We start from the raw sequence: 16,524 nt of genomic DNA on the forward strand, positions 1-16,524 counted from the left end.
ACGTCTCCAACCACATTCCCAGCAGTGCCACGAGTTGTGTATCCTCTCCTCTTAGCAGCCGCTGCTTTCTTAAGTATCTGTGAGCAGAGGCACCATGTGCCTCTCTGACTGGTGGAAGTTTTGGCACATGGTGGATTATTTACAGCAGTTTCAGGGACAGCTGAAAGTAGCTGTGACTGGCACAAGGTAATTCATGGCCTCCCACCACAACAAGTCACCTCCATGTCCTGTTGCTACCAAAACCCTGACACTTATGTCCAGTACAAAGCATCCTCTGCAACGTAAGTGATATGCAATCTGTTGGTTAAAGACTTGCTTTCTGTTTCCAGTTTTATTGTGGGTTTCTTGCCTATCTCTGGGATATAGTTCTCTTAATGAATCTTCCCATGTGGAATATAAGAATATTTAGCATTTGACAGAAGTATTGTGAGCCTGAACTTAACAGTGTTTTCAGAGTATTCTGATGACACAAAATAAGAGTTGCTGTAGGAGTAGTTTGCTCTTAGTTCAACTTCCTACCTTCAGCAGTAGGCTGAAGTAAGCTGTAAGCTTGACATATACAAAGGGAATGGGAAGACCAAAACTTCCTGAGTTCTTTAACTTGGTGTTTCTTGATTTGCTTTGCTGTTGCTTTAGGACTTCCATTGGTAAAAATGGGAAGTGTGCAAACACTATGCTGTCATGCTTTCTAGCTCTGTAGACTTCATGTGAAACTAGCAGTCCCTTTGGGCTCTGAACTTCAGACCCAGACCCCTGTTTCCTTGCTGTCCCAGGGAAGATTTGGTATCTTCAGTACTGCTTTATAGAACACCTCATCTTTATTGCGGTGTTCTCAATACATGCAACTACATACTCCATTCTCACTTGCAACCCCGTGTAGCTATTTGTAGTTAAAATATAACCTGAGACCTGGTTTTAATATATCTTGCTGAGACAGGTCACTCATCAGCTTTTTTTTTGCTTTTAAGGAATACAAGCTGCTGTATGCAAGGCAACATAATCCCTTACAAATAGTTCTTGATTTCTTTAGCTCAACACAGCATAAATCGTAACAAATCTGATTTTCCCTTAAAGAGAGCTAAGTACCTTCTGTGATACTTCCATCTCAGAAAAGAAACGCTAATTCCTGGAATAAATTACTGCTACAGGTAGAACAGGTGCCCCCTAAAGGAATCTGTGATTTCAAAGTGTGTTCTAGCAATGTGGCAGCACCAGGTCACAGAAGTTTCTCTGGCATAAATAACATTGTTTCAAAGAAAAATAATCCCGTGCAAAGCATTTTGTCAGCCAACAGTTGATGATGCAGTCTGTGTGTATTGCAGTATCTTGTTCTGATTTTTTAAATGTATGCATTTTAATTTGCCTGATATTTCTGCCTTGTGTTTGTCTGAGTTAAGTCAAAAACAACAAAAAAAAGACACCTAAAACTGTGGTGAGAGTTCAGTGCTAAATTTGGAGGTCTGAGGATGCTATAATTCACTTGAAAGAACAAGATTCCCAACATGCATTTATGTTTTTTTTAAATTTGTGAGAGGTATGGACCTAGGTCTTTTTCTCACTATTGCACATTACTCATTAACATAACTTTAAATTATATCTCTAAAAGAGGAGTGATGGGGGAAAAAAGATATTTGGTCTTTTTGCTGTGCAAATATGGGCAAAGTCATAGAGGGCCTGAGAACATGTGCAGAACTTGTGTATTTGATATGTACTCTGAAAATTGTGTTATAATAAAAAAATCTAAGTGGCAAACCCAAGTATATTTCATCTCTCCATTGTTACCCAGTTACAGAACTGTGGTCAGGTCACACATTCATATTGTGCCAGGAAGCAGTGGGACGTGATATACAAGGAGGATCCAGCCATGTAGGAAGCAATGATTCACGTGGTTTGAGTACATTTGCTTCTGTCACAGCTATTAGGGATTGCCAAATGCACAAACCTGTTTGACAGAGGTACTAGTATATGCCATTTTTATACATTTTTCTGTTTAACCAATGTGTCCTCTTATGGAACAAAGAGTACCTTCTTTACCTCCTTCATAGGAGGCCACCAGGTTGGTCAGGCAGGACTTGCCCTTGGTGAAGCCATGCTGGCTGTCTCAAATCACCTCCCTGTCCTCCATGGAACTTCACATAGCTTCTAGGAGGATCTGTTCCATGATCTTCCCAAGCACAGAGGTGAGGCTGACAGATCGATAGTTCCAGGGTCCTTCTTTCTATCCTTTTTAAAAAATGGGTGCAGTGTTTCCCTTTATCCACTCACAAGGGCCTTCACCTGACTGCTGTGACTTTTCAAATGTCATGGAGAGTGGCTTGGCAGCTACATCAGCCAATTCCCTCAGGACTCTGGGATGCATCTCGGCAGGTCCCGGCAGGACTTTGTATGTTCAGGTGCCTCAGGTGATCATGAACCTGATCTTGTCTTACAGTGGAAGGAACTTTGCTCCCCCAGTCCCTGCCTTGCAGTCCATCCACTTGAGAGGTGTGAGAAGAGAGATTGCCGGTGAAGACTGAGGCAAAAAAATTGAGCACCTCAGCCTTCTCCTCATCTGCTGTTGCTAGTTTGCCAGTTGTGTTAATCTGTGGATGTACACTTTCTTTGACCTTCCTTTTGTGGCTGGCATACCTGTGGAAGTCCTTATTCTTTGCATCCCTTGCCAAGTTCAGCTCCAGCCGCACCTTGGTCTTCCTGACCCCATCTCAGCATAACCAGGCAACATCCCTATACCCTTTCCCAGGATATCTGTCCCTGCTTCCACTGCTTCTGCATTTCCTTCTTGCCCTTGAGTTTGACCTATAGACTAACTCCTTGAACAGCTGGAATTTTTTCCAGGTCACTTTCCTGTGCAGTTGCACATAGCCTAATATTGGCACAAGACAGGTGGTGAGAAAAAGGAGCTGGGGGAAACGTGATGGTACGACTGTCACTTTTGTGGCAGCCTGAACTTCTGACAATACAAACACAGCCAAAAGTGTAGTCCTTCACTGTCTGCTGGAAGAGTGAGTGTCCCTACCTTCCTGTAGGAGTTTGGGCTTGCAGCAGTTGCTAGTGCTAGTCCTGCCAGGTGTTTCTGGAATCACAGAGAAGTCAGGATACCAAATGAAGAAGTCTCTGTTTTCACATGAGTTTCTCCAAGCACCCTGTCTGTTTCAGGATGAGCTAATTAAAAGTACTGTAGACAGATGGTGCTCAGGAGAACACTTTTCTCTTTTTCGTGTTTTGCTTTGTGTCCGGGTTCAGCTAGGATAGAGTTAAGTTTCCCCAGCAGAGAAGGGGGAAGGGATCTCCAACCGAGTTATTCATACCATGCTTACATCAGATCGGAGCTCGGGAACTTTTTCCTTGATGGCTTTGGTGGTAGGGAGCTCATGGCGGGCTTATTCCGTAACCATTGCGGTATTTCTCTGTATATCTTTTGTCTCGTTCACTGTTATCACTGTTTATTGCTGTTGTAATTGCTACTGTTGTTGTTCAGATTGTTTATCACACTGTTGTATTAAATTTCTTCTTATTTTAAGCCGGGTTTGTGCCTCACTGCCAGCCTGACTGGCTGCGGGTGGGGGAGGGACAATGACAACGTGCTCTCCGGTCCCGGCAGGGCTTAAACCACCACACTTTGCCAGGGCTACAGCAAGGCATAAAAGTCAGTCCCCCAGTTCTGTCACTGCTGTGCATGAAGCCCAAGTAGCTGCTGTTTAACATCCAATTTCCTACAAACAGTACATCTTTACACAAAATAATTAACATCTTTGTTCCATCTTTGCCTATACCACAAAAAGTACTCATCAGGCAATTCTTTGCCAGAAATGCCATAGACATAGTAGAAATACCATAAACATAGCCCATCTGGCACTAGCCCCATTCAGCACTCTCAGTGAAAAAAGCCATACTAGCAGGCTTAAAAAAACATAGCAAAGTATCAGCATTTTAAGAAGGATGCACTCAGATGAAGCATGGCTCAGTGAAACAAGATAATTCAATGAGACTTCTTTCTACAGACAAATTTTTCGAGCATGTATTTTAAAATAAAAATATAGCTTCCTTAATTCAGTTGTTTTTTTTTCAAATTATTGTTTTATCTGCTGAGTTAAATTTTTATGTTTATGATGAAAATGAGAATTTGTGCTTTTCCAATCCTTTTTCTCCATATGTCCATTTACAATCTTCATGAAAGCAGTGATAGTACCCATAAATCAATAGACTGGGAAATATAAATTTTCTGCCAGTCAGGAGAGAACAGTTTGAGCTCAAAAGTGGAGAAGAACTAATTTCATTAAAGTCACTGTGTTCTTGTTATCACTGTCTATTATAGCTACCCAATTCTATTTTTATATTGTTGCTCATTGCCATGAATGTACAGCTTTTCAGATCCCTCTGAAGTGCCCTGTATTATGGCACTTATAAAAAGCAAGACAACAATAATATTAACACAGAGTTTTAAAGATATCTCTGTCTTTTTATTGTTATAGACTTCCCAGCGTGTTCTGCGTGCTTTTTGGATGGCTAAAAGGTTCACCCCTTTAGTTAGTGAACACGTAAGGTTTAATCTTGTTTAGAGTCATAGATGCTGCTAATGCTCCAGAAGGATAACTGATCATTCCCTAATTAATCTGTCATTAACAGATTTTCACCCCAAAATCTACCAGTGAAGCTTCTGTATGAAAAAATTATCTTTCTGCTTTCCTCATGCCTTAGGGCATTCTGAGAGAGACCTGGCAACCCCCTGCCACTATAATAAGAACAAGCAACCCCAACCCTAATAGCTCCTTCTGGAGACATTGGCACCTAGCTTTCCCATCCCTTCTGATGTGCGTTTGTCTCTCCTCTCACAAAATTAGACACCATGCCCTCTACGACATGGAAATGATGACCAGCCTCTCTTAATATAAAATTCACTTGCTGAATATTTACCAAGTGCCTTGTAGAAAACTTTTCCCAACAGTTGCATGTGCCAGTAAATGTAGAACTAATACCCAATATGCATGTACATACAGGTAACTGAGTCAGAGGTTGTTTACCTATGTGTGCGTGTGTGTTCAGTGCCTCTCTTTAGACATGTAATGTAGGCATGCAGGTATTCTAAAACTGTTCAAAATTCAGATACTTGTGTGTTCGCAAGTTGTTGCAAATCCTGATATAGGAGTCTGATGACTACACCAATTTGTCATGGATAAGTAGAATGCCCCACACTCAAAAGAGAGAGGCAGCAGTATGTTTTATTGAGTTAGTTCAATAAGCTTGATGGAATTTAACAAAGTTTAATAGTAGTTTACCAAGGTTCAGTAAGTTTGATGGCAAGATTCACCTTATTAATTACTTCGTGGAAGAAATATACAAAGGAAAATTGAATTAGAATGATTCACACAGAGACTGGAGATGCAAAGGGTAAGGGAGACCCTCCCACTGAATCCCAAGGTTCAGAGTGGACCCCCTTGTTTTCTAAACTCCTATGGAGCCTAGGTGCAGCCAGATCCAATCTTGGTATCAGATTTGGACCACAGTTTATGTCTAATGTAATTATCTGTACAAAGTTTATAACAATTAATATTGAATAGCTACATGGATTAGTAAATTTTCATTAGTATTAATTCAGCATCTGTCAGTTGCTTACCAAGGATCTGTTGTCAGTAAGGGGTCTTTCTGCCTTGGGCAGGGAAGGATGTCTCAGTCTCAGGTAAGAAATCTCAAACCTTGAGAGGTGTCCCTGCTCAAGGGGAACGTCACCAGTTGTGCACTCCAGTTGCAGTTCTGGGAGAACTCAGATTGGGCTCATCCAAAGATCTGTCTTCGGTAAAAGGTCTCTCTGCCTCAAGGAGCAACCCTGAGAGTCATCCCAGCTCAAGGGGACATCGCCACCATGCTGCCTAGCAGGGAGAGCTCAGAGAAGACTCACTTAGGCAGTCGTATTTATGGAATAAAGCAGTTGCCTTGTAGTCAAATCACATGTGATGGGAAAGGTATGTGCAAGACTCCTTGTACCCACAACTTTGTTAATTCGTAAATGAGTCTTGGAAAAGCCACCTGCTATTCATGGGCTAATGGCATGATGGGTCTTCCAAGCTCATATGCATTGATGCTCACTGTGTCACTCAGCTCCTTTGTGGGTTTCCTAGAGGAGTTCTTGGCCCTCCTATGGCTCAGGCCTTTGCCTCTTTGGAGTCTGTACCAAACTACTGCTAATTTGGTAAGGGGTCAAATGCATCTATCACACAAGTACAATTCACAATATGAATTTATCTATAATTTAGTTATCCTACAAGGTTGTTGCTTATAGTTGCTTTAAATTTTGTTATTCATCACAAAGTGGTAGTGACCTAGTACTTGATCAGGTATTATCCAAAATTAGATAAATACTTGTTCAGCCAACTTTAAAGTAGGTATAATTTTCTTTCTTTTTTTCCACCCTGGTTGTTGTTTTAGTAAAAGTGTCCCCGTTCAGGCAAGGCTTGTTACTGCTGTCAACTAGCCAACAGTATTTTTCTCTTCCTTAATAAAAGGGGAAAAAAAATAAACCAAGTATTCCCTGCCCCCAGTCCAGCTTTTCCACTTCAAGAAGATATGGTGATAATTTCCAATAGGATTCCTTTTATATTGTAAAACTGATGAGAATTTCTCAACAAGAAACCAGTAGTAGCTGAAAAAATGCCATCTTTTTCATCTCCTTCATTTCCTGCAATAAATTAGAGGGAAATGAGATCTCTAGGACTTAACACTGCTGAAAAAACAGGATTCTGAACTTTGATGCACAAAGAAAGCAGAGTCATAAGATGCACTGTGGTGCCGGAGTTTCTGAGTAAATAATTTTTGGCATGCATGTTTTTAATTACTATTTTTATAACATCAGCTTCTTTGCTTGCACTGAATACAAGCACACACTGCGGAGAACAGGAGGACAGGAGGACTTCCCTACTGACAATTTCCTTTGTGTCATCAACTCATCAGAGCTTTTGGAGTGGTTCCATTTGGTGCTCTGGATTAACCGCTCTGCTGTCTTGTGCTTTGACACAATTATCTCTCTTTTTTGCATGTACTTAAGTACAGGTGTCTGTTGTTGGTGTGGAGTACATCACTTAAGTCCTGTTTTAAAGTTGAGCTAATGAATGTAAATTATAGTCTGTTGAATAAAAAGGGCCTCTCCAAATTAATCCACATTTCAGTTTACAATAAACCATGCCATATTTGTACTTCAAAGATATTATTAAGATAAAGAGTTATAGTTAACAGTCCAGAATAAAGTGAGAACGGAAAATTTTTGAAGAAGCTTATTCCTCCAAATGTCTTCAATTTTGCAAAACATTAGAAGAGCAGAAATTGCAAAACAGCATCCATCTCATACTTTTCCACTTTTCTTTTTTATTCTTTTTTACAGTGAATTCCTATGAGATTTCTATAATACAAAAGACATGCCACAAAAATTATTTTCCATAATTGTTTAATTCAATTTGATCTTCTGATGAGTTAATGTGAATCTTGCCTAGTCAGTAGGTTGTTGCTCTCTGCTAGCACAGTATGTGTGGGGGTATCTGGCTTGGTTACAGCAACAAGAAAAAAAATAGAATAGAAAAAGGCCATTGTGGTTACAAAACCACAAAAAATGACAGGTGCCTTCCACATCAGCTGTGATACAAAAAAGGAATTTGAAACTGGTTTCTTTATAATGGATACGTAAGTGTTTCCTCTACTCTGCCCACCATGTGAGTTTCCTGCACATTGACCTGCCACTGTGTTTAAATTCTAATCTGAGTCAGAGCCAAAATCGCTCCTTAATAATCACGTGATACCTTACTCTGCTTGTTGTAGTATCTTGTAGCCGATGTGAGTCAGAGTTGCAGTTCATGCCCAGTCAAGGGAACACTCTGGAGAATGCACTGTGGGTATAATCAGAAAGTGACAAAACTGTTAACAGTTTAATCAGCTAGGCTTTTCCCTCTATAATTTATATGGATCCATTTACACTAGTTCTTATACTGATTAGCAAAAGCGATCCTTGCTGGTTCTCAGTGCTCTGTGTGGAAGGCACATGAACAGCAAGCAAAGACTGGAAAAAGCTTTCTCACCAGCACTGAGAAGAGTGTGATGGGAACTCCTCCACCATGGTCCCTGTAGTGCTTTTGGAAATGCTTTTGTCCTATCTGCATAAGCATCTTGACTGGTTTTATTACTATGGAGAGAACTACTGCTGTTCATCCTCTTTGACAAAATACCATCTTCCCAGTTTACATGTATCCCGTGCTTCTCTGAGTAACGTAGATCAGCTACCCTTACCAAGAATGAAACAAGCAGGCAATTCACTGATTGAGTGTTGTCAATTTTCACAAATAAAAGACTGTAAAAAGAAACCAACAGCAGCAAAACTTGAGATTTCCTAGAACTCGAAACAACTTGAAATTTTGGATAACTATTCAAAAAATACCAGTAATTTCCTTTCTGTGACACTTGATGGCTTAATCCAGTAGTTTAACTAACATCAGAAGGCAATTGTGAAGACATTATTAAGGATGTTTCATGAAAGCTGTTCTACCTAACTAAAAATACGTATTTTTATAATTTGAACAGTACTTGTTGAGTGACTCTTAGTTTTATTGAGTGTTGAATTGGGCTGTTATTACTCTTTCTAAACCCACACAAATCGACAACTGAAAAACAGCAAGTCCACTTTTTCTAACTGCCAAAAGAAAAAATCTAGTGCCACATGAACTTGACAGTTTTGTAAAAAAAAAAAAAAAAACAAACCAGAAAATGTATTTATTTTCCCAATTAAATGGATCTCTTAGTGTATAAAATTATTTACGTAAAATACCTACTATATGCAGCAAAACTGTCGTTTATAGTAGAGAACTGACGTATCTCCTGATAAATTTTCTGCAGCATTTTATACTAGAGATAATGGTACTGTTTGCTTATTGTCTGCATGATCTGAATGTTAAAAGGAGCACAGTTAAAGTCCACTAAATAGGGTGATGCACTAAAACCAACCACAGAAGGACTTTTATTTTACTGTTACAGAAGACAAAGACATGCAGAAGGTGAAAGTACCTCCTTAAAATACGATGCCTTTAAGCAAGTCAGTCGTCCAAATGCATGTTGTGTGTATCTATCTGGATCTAACCCTACTGAGAGGTGCATTTTGCAGTGTAATTTCCTGATACTGTTCCCTCTTGCAGTCAGTTGCTAACATGCCTTTGTCATCAGTGATAAGGGATTAAATTTGCAGGCAGGAGTATTATTTGTGTCCTGCAAACATCACCATACAGATTCAGGAGTAATCAACTAGGATTATCATCAGGCCACCCTTAGTTTCAAAATAAGGACCCTGAAGCCAAACAGATTGTAGGAGAGATTGAGGTAGCCCTGTGCATCATGGTAATTGAGACTCATTCAAGTGGAAGACATCCTGAAACCTAACATAGGAAATACCCAGATGATCAATATGCCCATTGGATAGCAATTACCAGGCTTTTTTTCTGTCAGTATACAGAGAGAAGGGCAACTAAAGAAGTAGAGGAAATTTTGTAAGTAACTTTGGAGAAAAAAATTTCCAAATGAAGGTTCAAGGCATGTCTCTAAATGAAAATGCCAGACCAAAAGCAAGTTTTGCAAATGACTTAAATGTTACAAAGCTGGCTTCAGCCTTTCTATCCTGGTCAATTAGCTATCTGAATAAAGATTAGTTGTGCAGCACAGGATCGTAGATCGCATGGTCTGTGCTCTTCCATAGTAAACAGCCTCTTTTGTGACCACAATACAAAGAGCTTTGTCTGCATGGCAATTAATTTGTCAATTGTTGAAATCTTTGTGGAAAGAACAGCAAAAAAAGTCATTTATGCTTTGAAGAACAGTATGTAAAACGATCTTTCAGACCTTTTGCTTCTTCATCTACTTATTCTGTGGTTCTGATTTGAACAAGATGACTGTGAACTGGCTCCATGCGTACATCACTGAGCCCCTCTGCGTATATATGGGATTTCCCTTGGATGTGGCTTGCTTTTCTGTCCGTGAGAGTAGAGAGGAGAAAGGTATGTCCCAGGGATGCTTGTGACTGCTCCAGCAGAACCTTCTAATCATGAGCCACATATCAGATGGGTTGTTTGTGTATTGCTTTCCCGCCCAACACTGTGTATTTGTTCACAGGAAGGTTACACAGATATTAAGTTCCTTAATCTTAAGAATAGGGTTAAGGCTGGGCCTTAATTCTGGGGGGATTGTAGTGTTTGGGGACATGAGTACATGACAGACTACATGTGGAATGTTGTTTCCTCTTAAATTGGTATGTTCAGACAAGTGAATTGGGCATGGTGTCTGGGTCTGGTATCTACTTGCTGTCAGCTACTTGGTCAGGTCTTCCAAGGGTACCTTTGAGCCGAGTGTCCCTGCCTGTTAGGAAGTATTAAGTTTCCTCTAACCACTTCTCTGCTTAGTTAGTTGTATCCACAAACTCCTCACAATCTTTAAAACAGTTGGCTGAACCAAGCTATTGTCACATCATCCTTGTAACTGACAGCTGGCAGTAGGAGGAGCTCAAGAGGGGGAATGGCAAGCGCCCTTGGCTGTGGTTTGGGGAGCTGGAAGTGAGGGTGGAACACAGGCACTGAACGAGGATTCAGATCTTTAAAGCAGCCCTGATTTTAGTGAAGGTGACTACTGCATTCAGTAATTTTTTCTGGTGTTTTTATAGAATACTATTAGTTATGCTATTTACTCATATCACTTCACCCACTTTCCCATCAGCTTTTGCACAAGACAGACTGCAGACCTCTTGCTTCCATTAAATACTGGTACAGAGGTGATGTCTGGTGATTTAATGCCTTATGTTTTGCCAACTCCATATTTGACTTATGCAAGCATTGAAACACCATTTTCTCAGAAGAACAAATTTTTACTGGGGAAATCAATCTTGTAACCCATTCAGATTTGATCAGCACCTCCCCATAGGTAGGTTTGTCCCATTAAAAAGAGATTTCTGCAGCTACTTATGCATGCGCTAAGATGTCAGATCTTTTCCATTCTTTTCCTGCTTCATTTAAAGGCAAACTGAGGAGCAGAAATTAAAATAGGTATAAATTTATGTGCTAAATATATCTGACATGCATGTTGGAGCAGTAGGGAGGAGAGGACCAGACAACCATCAGATATAAAGATTGATTACACTTTTAAGACTGTGGTGATTTTTTCCCTTCTTTTGGGAAATCATGTTGGTACTCCCTAAAAAATATTGAGGAATGCATCCTTCTGTGAAATCACAAATATTAATGAAACAGACAGATTTCTGGTGCTTACAAAGTGGCTTGTTAGCATTAACTCCAGCAAGTAAGAAAGTACTTTAAGGACTTGAAAAAGAATAGCAATTGTTTCACTTTAAGTTACTTAGAAGTTAGTTCTGTGTTAAGTTCTCTTCAGTGGTTGGTCTGTAGGCATATTCAACACACAGATTTTATTTTCTGCATTGTATTTTGGCTTTGAAAACCTGCATTTATTTCTACTTTCATTTTTTTATTTAATTGTGTAATCCAAAATTGAGAGCAGGAACAAGTCTGAATGCAGTGATACAGGATAATGCTCTGGAATTTCTTGTAATTTGTTTACAAGAGGAGGCACATCTGGTATCAGAAGTTCTGGCACGGAGAGTTTCTGTTAAAGATGTTTTGGGTCAGCACAGACTTTAAAACAGAAGTTTTAAATATCTTTATAAATGTTTGTGTGTGCCTGTCTGTGTCTCTGTGTCTGATGTTCTAATTTGTCTGTCTAACCTTTATATTTCATTTAATATCCAGCTAGGGCTGAGTGTCGCAGTACCTTAAGCCCAAGAGTCAGCATTTCCAGTCTTCCTGCCTTCTCAGAAGAGTCAGTCAACAGCTAATTGTCATTTCCCATGTTTGGGCAGTACCCTTACATGCCTTTAAGTGATAATTATTAGTCAAGAACATACCTCTACACCTTTCCGGAATTAAAATGAACGGTAGAGTTTCAGAGAAGCACAAAACAAGGAAGACTCAGGAAACCCTGAAGTAGACTCAGCTCTGAGTGTGTTAAAGGCAGTGCTCGCATAATGGCTGGGCACCACCAGAGTAACTAGGTAGCCAGATCTGTGATAAGGTGGGGGGGGGGACACTTCTCTGCTGATCTAAGTGGAGTGGGACTGTGTGCTAAATTCCCTGGTGCCTATCAGAACCAGTGGGAGATTTTTCAGCAGGCTCTGTGAAGAGCGGGTAATTAGTTTTTAAAGGTAAGTATCTCTGAGAGAGCGTTTGGCAAGTAGGAGTGGTTTGCTCTGTGAAAGGCTCAGCAGTAAGCTCTGCAGCACACAGCATGCATCGTGCTGCTGTCTGGCCGAGGTCGGATGCTGTGGTATGACCCTTCCTCTCATTCTCTCCAGCATTTTGAGTGAAGCTAACTTTTTCTTTGCTATCTTCAGAATTCTATCAATCTCTTTGAGAAACTGTTTCCTATTTGTTTTTCTTCTCTATTGTAAATTCATCTAAGAAAAAAACAACTAGGTCAGTCTCACAAATGATGTACTAAATCGGTGTTACAAAGATCATGCTGGTTTTCATTTTTTAAAAAAAACACACCTAGTTCATTGTTATTGGTGGAAATCAGTAAAAGAGACACATACATACAGGAGTGCAATGTGACCGTATACATGTACTTCTTTGTCCTTCATTTACTGCTAACAATATAGGTCAATACAGGAAAAGTCTCTGTGCATCAAAATTACGGTGTTTTGTAATTTTTAACATTTTTCTGACTTTACATCTTTGATGAGTATTTCCAAAACCAAAGCCAAGCAGATGTTGGAACAGAAGGCCTGTTAAGTAGAAGCAGGGAGAAAGCTGCAGAGCTGTTTTCAGCAACACTCTCCTGACAGAGTGGGGAGAAGAGGATTTAGGGGGAACAGTGGATGTAAGGGACTGTGAATATAACTGTATAACCAAACAAAAATCCAGAAGTTAAGGGAGGTAGAGACTTGGGAAGAATTTTTATTACTATTTTAAAAAAGTCTGCCTCTACAGAAAAGTTAGGAATGGCATAGTCAGTTCATGCTGCATGACTCTTGAGCAGTGAAATGCTCACAGGTGCACGTAGCTGAAACTCATGGCAAACTGGTTTAAAGCCCTCTAGTTTACATCTCTGGCATAGATTACCTAGACTCCTACTCTTTACTTTGCCTGGACACACTTATCCAAGTTTAAACTCTTGCTTCTGATGCTGTTCGTTTCTTTGACGTAAAAATGGAGACACATTTTGCGTGTTGAGTGTGTTGCTTAGGATGTTTTATTATTCTATCAGGAGGCAGTTTGCCTCCCACTGCTCCTGAAGGAGGGTGGCCAAGATTACAATGACTCTGATACTGTCCACATTCCCCTCTTTACTGCTTTTCTAACAGAATAAGATGCTACTGTCTGACTACAAACAGCTGTTCAGCAGCAGCTGCAGAAAGAATTGATGATGTTCCACCTCACAGACCTATCAGCTGTAGTATTGGTAGTACAGTGTGGACATGGAGACACTGAGTATGTGTAAATTTAGGGATCTGCAAAATGCTGCCTGGAGAGACATTAGCACCTAATTTAATCTTCAGATAAGGGAAATAAAAGCATAATGTAAAACTCCTGAAGAAAACACAAGACTTTGGCAACAACATGTTTTAGGTCCTTTCCATTTGCAGCAGATTTTGCTGAAGAAGGTGCTGAGCAGTCTCCACAAGGTGTGTGTCTCCTTGGCCCACAGCAACGAGCCTGGCACCACGAGCCTGGCAGTACCCTGCCGAGGCAGCTGGAACTGCCGACCGCTGGGGAGCAGGCAGAGCAGCACCTAGCATCCTGGGCTGGGGAAAGCACCTTTGGAAACGATGTCAGGCCAGGTCAGTGAAACTTCTGCATAAGATTCTAAGCGGAGAAATGATCTGTTAGGCACAGAGTAAGATACAGTTACAAGACTGTCAGGAAGCCATTAGGTATTAGGTACATTAGGTATTAATGATACCGTTACATTAGGTATTAATGATCTTATAACAAATTATTTAAGCAAGCTAAGATTTTCAGATCTTCTGATAACTTGGTAAACCTAAATAGATTTTCCAAGTGAAATAGTATACGGCCTGGAGACACTATGATAAAGGCCCTAAAGGGTGTGGCGACCTTTAGATGTGGCAGCCCTTCGGCCTTGGCACACATTTATGCTGTGTGTGTAGATGGACGGTCAGAAAATCTGCTGAAAAATATGAAGAGTGGATGAAGAGAACAGATCGGCCAGTTACCAGAGAGTTTGTATCAGAGTGCCTGTAAATCAGATCAAATAAAATCCTATATGGATCCCAAATTCCGTTTCTGCATTCTGTGAATGCTCCAAGACCCTATCCTAGAGACAAATACCACAGCTCTGGTCAAGTCAAAGATTTGTGTCCACCTGCCCTTTGTGTCCATGTGTGGGCAGAAATAACAAGGCAAAGAATGTATCTCCATGTTTCCTGTTGGCTGCAGGTTCAATGACAACGACTGGAATCCTATTTCTTACATTAAATTAAAAGGTTTCTTGCTTTTGCAGGTGATTTTTTTCTTTTTTCTAGGATACAGCATCATTTACCTGACATGGCTAGAGAATTAGGGTATTAAAGCTGTCAAAAAATGACAAAATGCTGCATGCTATTTGCCAGTTAGGTTCATTGGCCTTGAAAGTGGTGGAGAGAAGCAGAACCATGGTGGCATATAAAACCACATGAATTTGCAGAGATGCAGAAATGTTAACTGGGAAGAGGTATGTGCACACTTTGCAGCAAATGCCATTTGCTTTTTAATCTCTCTTTCTTGTTTTGCAGAAAGAGATGACAACCAGGATGTGTCACTAAAAAGCTACCCACTGAAGAAAAGCAAAGTCCAATTTCCTTCTTACTACAGAGTTCAAGAATGTGACAGCCCTCATGGGCTGAGCCTGCTTGTTAATCCATGAAAGCAGGAAAGTTGGGAACCACAGTTACTTTCACAAATTTTTCCCACCACCATCAGTGTTGTTAACCCTGAATATGCTGCTAGGAATATTGTCTGAGCAACATGGATTATGGAAAGAAGAATCAATTTCATCTTAGTTCTAGCTCCTTCGTTAAGGATGAGAACCATTTCAGCCATGAATGAGAGACTGTGCTCCTGCTGCTAAAGCTAAAGCTTTATTCAGGTCCCTGGGCTGACCTCCAGATTTTTGTTTTGAAACAAAACTGTATTGTTAGCTAAAATGTTGTTTTCTTTTTCTTTTGTTTCTTGGTATGTGCTTTGTTTCCTAAGTGCAGCAAAATATTAAGACGATCTGGAATCACAGAAGACTTTTAGCCTTTAACGACTCCCACCCCTCACCAGGCCACTGAAGGCTTGGCCATAATTCCCAAATGCCATCGAGCCTTATGTTTCCAGGAGCACAGCCCTGTCCTTCAGCTGATCAGGCAGTTTGTGCTTGACGGTGACTCATAATTGGGTGACAAGGGGACAGTTTCTGATCTCAATTACATGAGCAGGAATACAGATATGGCTCTGCAGTGTTGGTATTTTCTTTGAATTCGTACCAGACACCAATTCATGACTGACAGCAAATCTGCTTAGTATCTCTACTTTACATAAAAAAGCAGCTATAGTCAGCATTTTCACGAAGTACCCTATGAAGTACACCAATCTGTCATATAATTTGATATCCTCCCGTCTCCTCCAAAAAGGATCCCTCTAATTCACCTTAAAGTTTCATCTTTTCAGGGAAAAAGAAATTTAATTTTAGTAACTGGGAGGGAGATGTGGTAAAAATTAGTAGTATAAAGGTTAGAGTAGGAGGGACTGAGTGAAGGCCTCTATTGCATCTAAACAGTGTCCAGCAGTGTGGTTTGCTTTCTGCACTGGACTAACACAAAATTTTTTTCCGGTACTCAGTCCAACTTAACTAACCCATATATATGGGTAGCCTGGAAAATCAAGTCTTCTATGCCAAACATACCCTTATAAGAGGCTTTCTTTAAAAAAAAAAAAAAAAAAAAAAAAAAAAAAAAAAAGAGATACAGCTGAATAAATGGGAATCCGGTGGAATATACCTATATATTCTGTGCCTTCTAATGAATTTTGCACATTTGTGTGGTTGTGAAAGATTACGCCTTCCTGAGTAAGTGCTGAACCCTGTAGCTGCCTCGCCTCAAGGTATCAGAAGCAAATCTCATAACATCCAGCGACTGGAACATTTAAAACAGGAGTAGCAGACACTAAAGAAAAACAGCAAACCCTTTCTATCTTATCTTGTGGTACATTCTGATTTGCTTGCCTGCTTGCTTAAAATAGGGCTTGTAAATGTTAGTGATCAGTCCTTGCTGGGACAAAGGGTTTTGTCTGTGAACATTCAGTGTAGCTATGGTGGAGGCTTTCCTGCGTCTTTAGAATTATGCAAGCAGCATTATCCTTTGATTTCAAGGGGATGGACTGAAGTGTTCCTACCTCCTTCGGTGGTCTTTGCAATCAGGTAATTTCCTTGGGGATTGGAATGCGCACACAGATAATT

The 16,524-nt window shown here is 40.2% G+C and overlaps 1 protein-coding gene across 1 annotated transcript in view; it reads left to right on the top strand.

Moving 5' to 3' along the window:
• Positions 1-15,961, top strand: part of MOB3B (MOB kinase activator 3B) — a 67,526-nt gene extending 51,565 nt beyond the window's left edge. The window contains exon 4 of the mRNA XM_026866573.1: positions 14,819-15,961. Coding sequence (XP_026722374.1) covers positions 14,819-14,848 — 30 coding nt within the window. The 3' untranslated portion in view covers positions 14,849-15,961. The remainder of the gene's footprint in view (positions 1-14,818) is intronic.
• The last annotated feature ends 563 nt before the right edge of the window (positions 15,962-16,524 follow it).

This window comes from Athene cunicularia (assembly GCF_003259725.1).
Source record: "Athene cunicularia isolate RWA chromosome Z unlocalized genomic scaffold, athCun1 chrZ_part3, whole genome shotgun sequence".
NCBI lineage: Eukaryota > Metazoa > Chordata > Aves > Strigiformes > Strigidae > Athene > Athene cunicularia.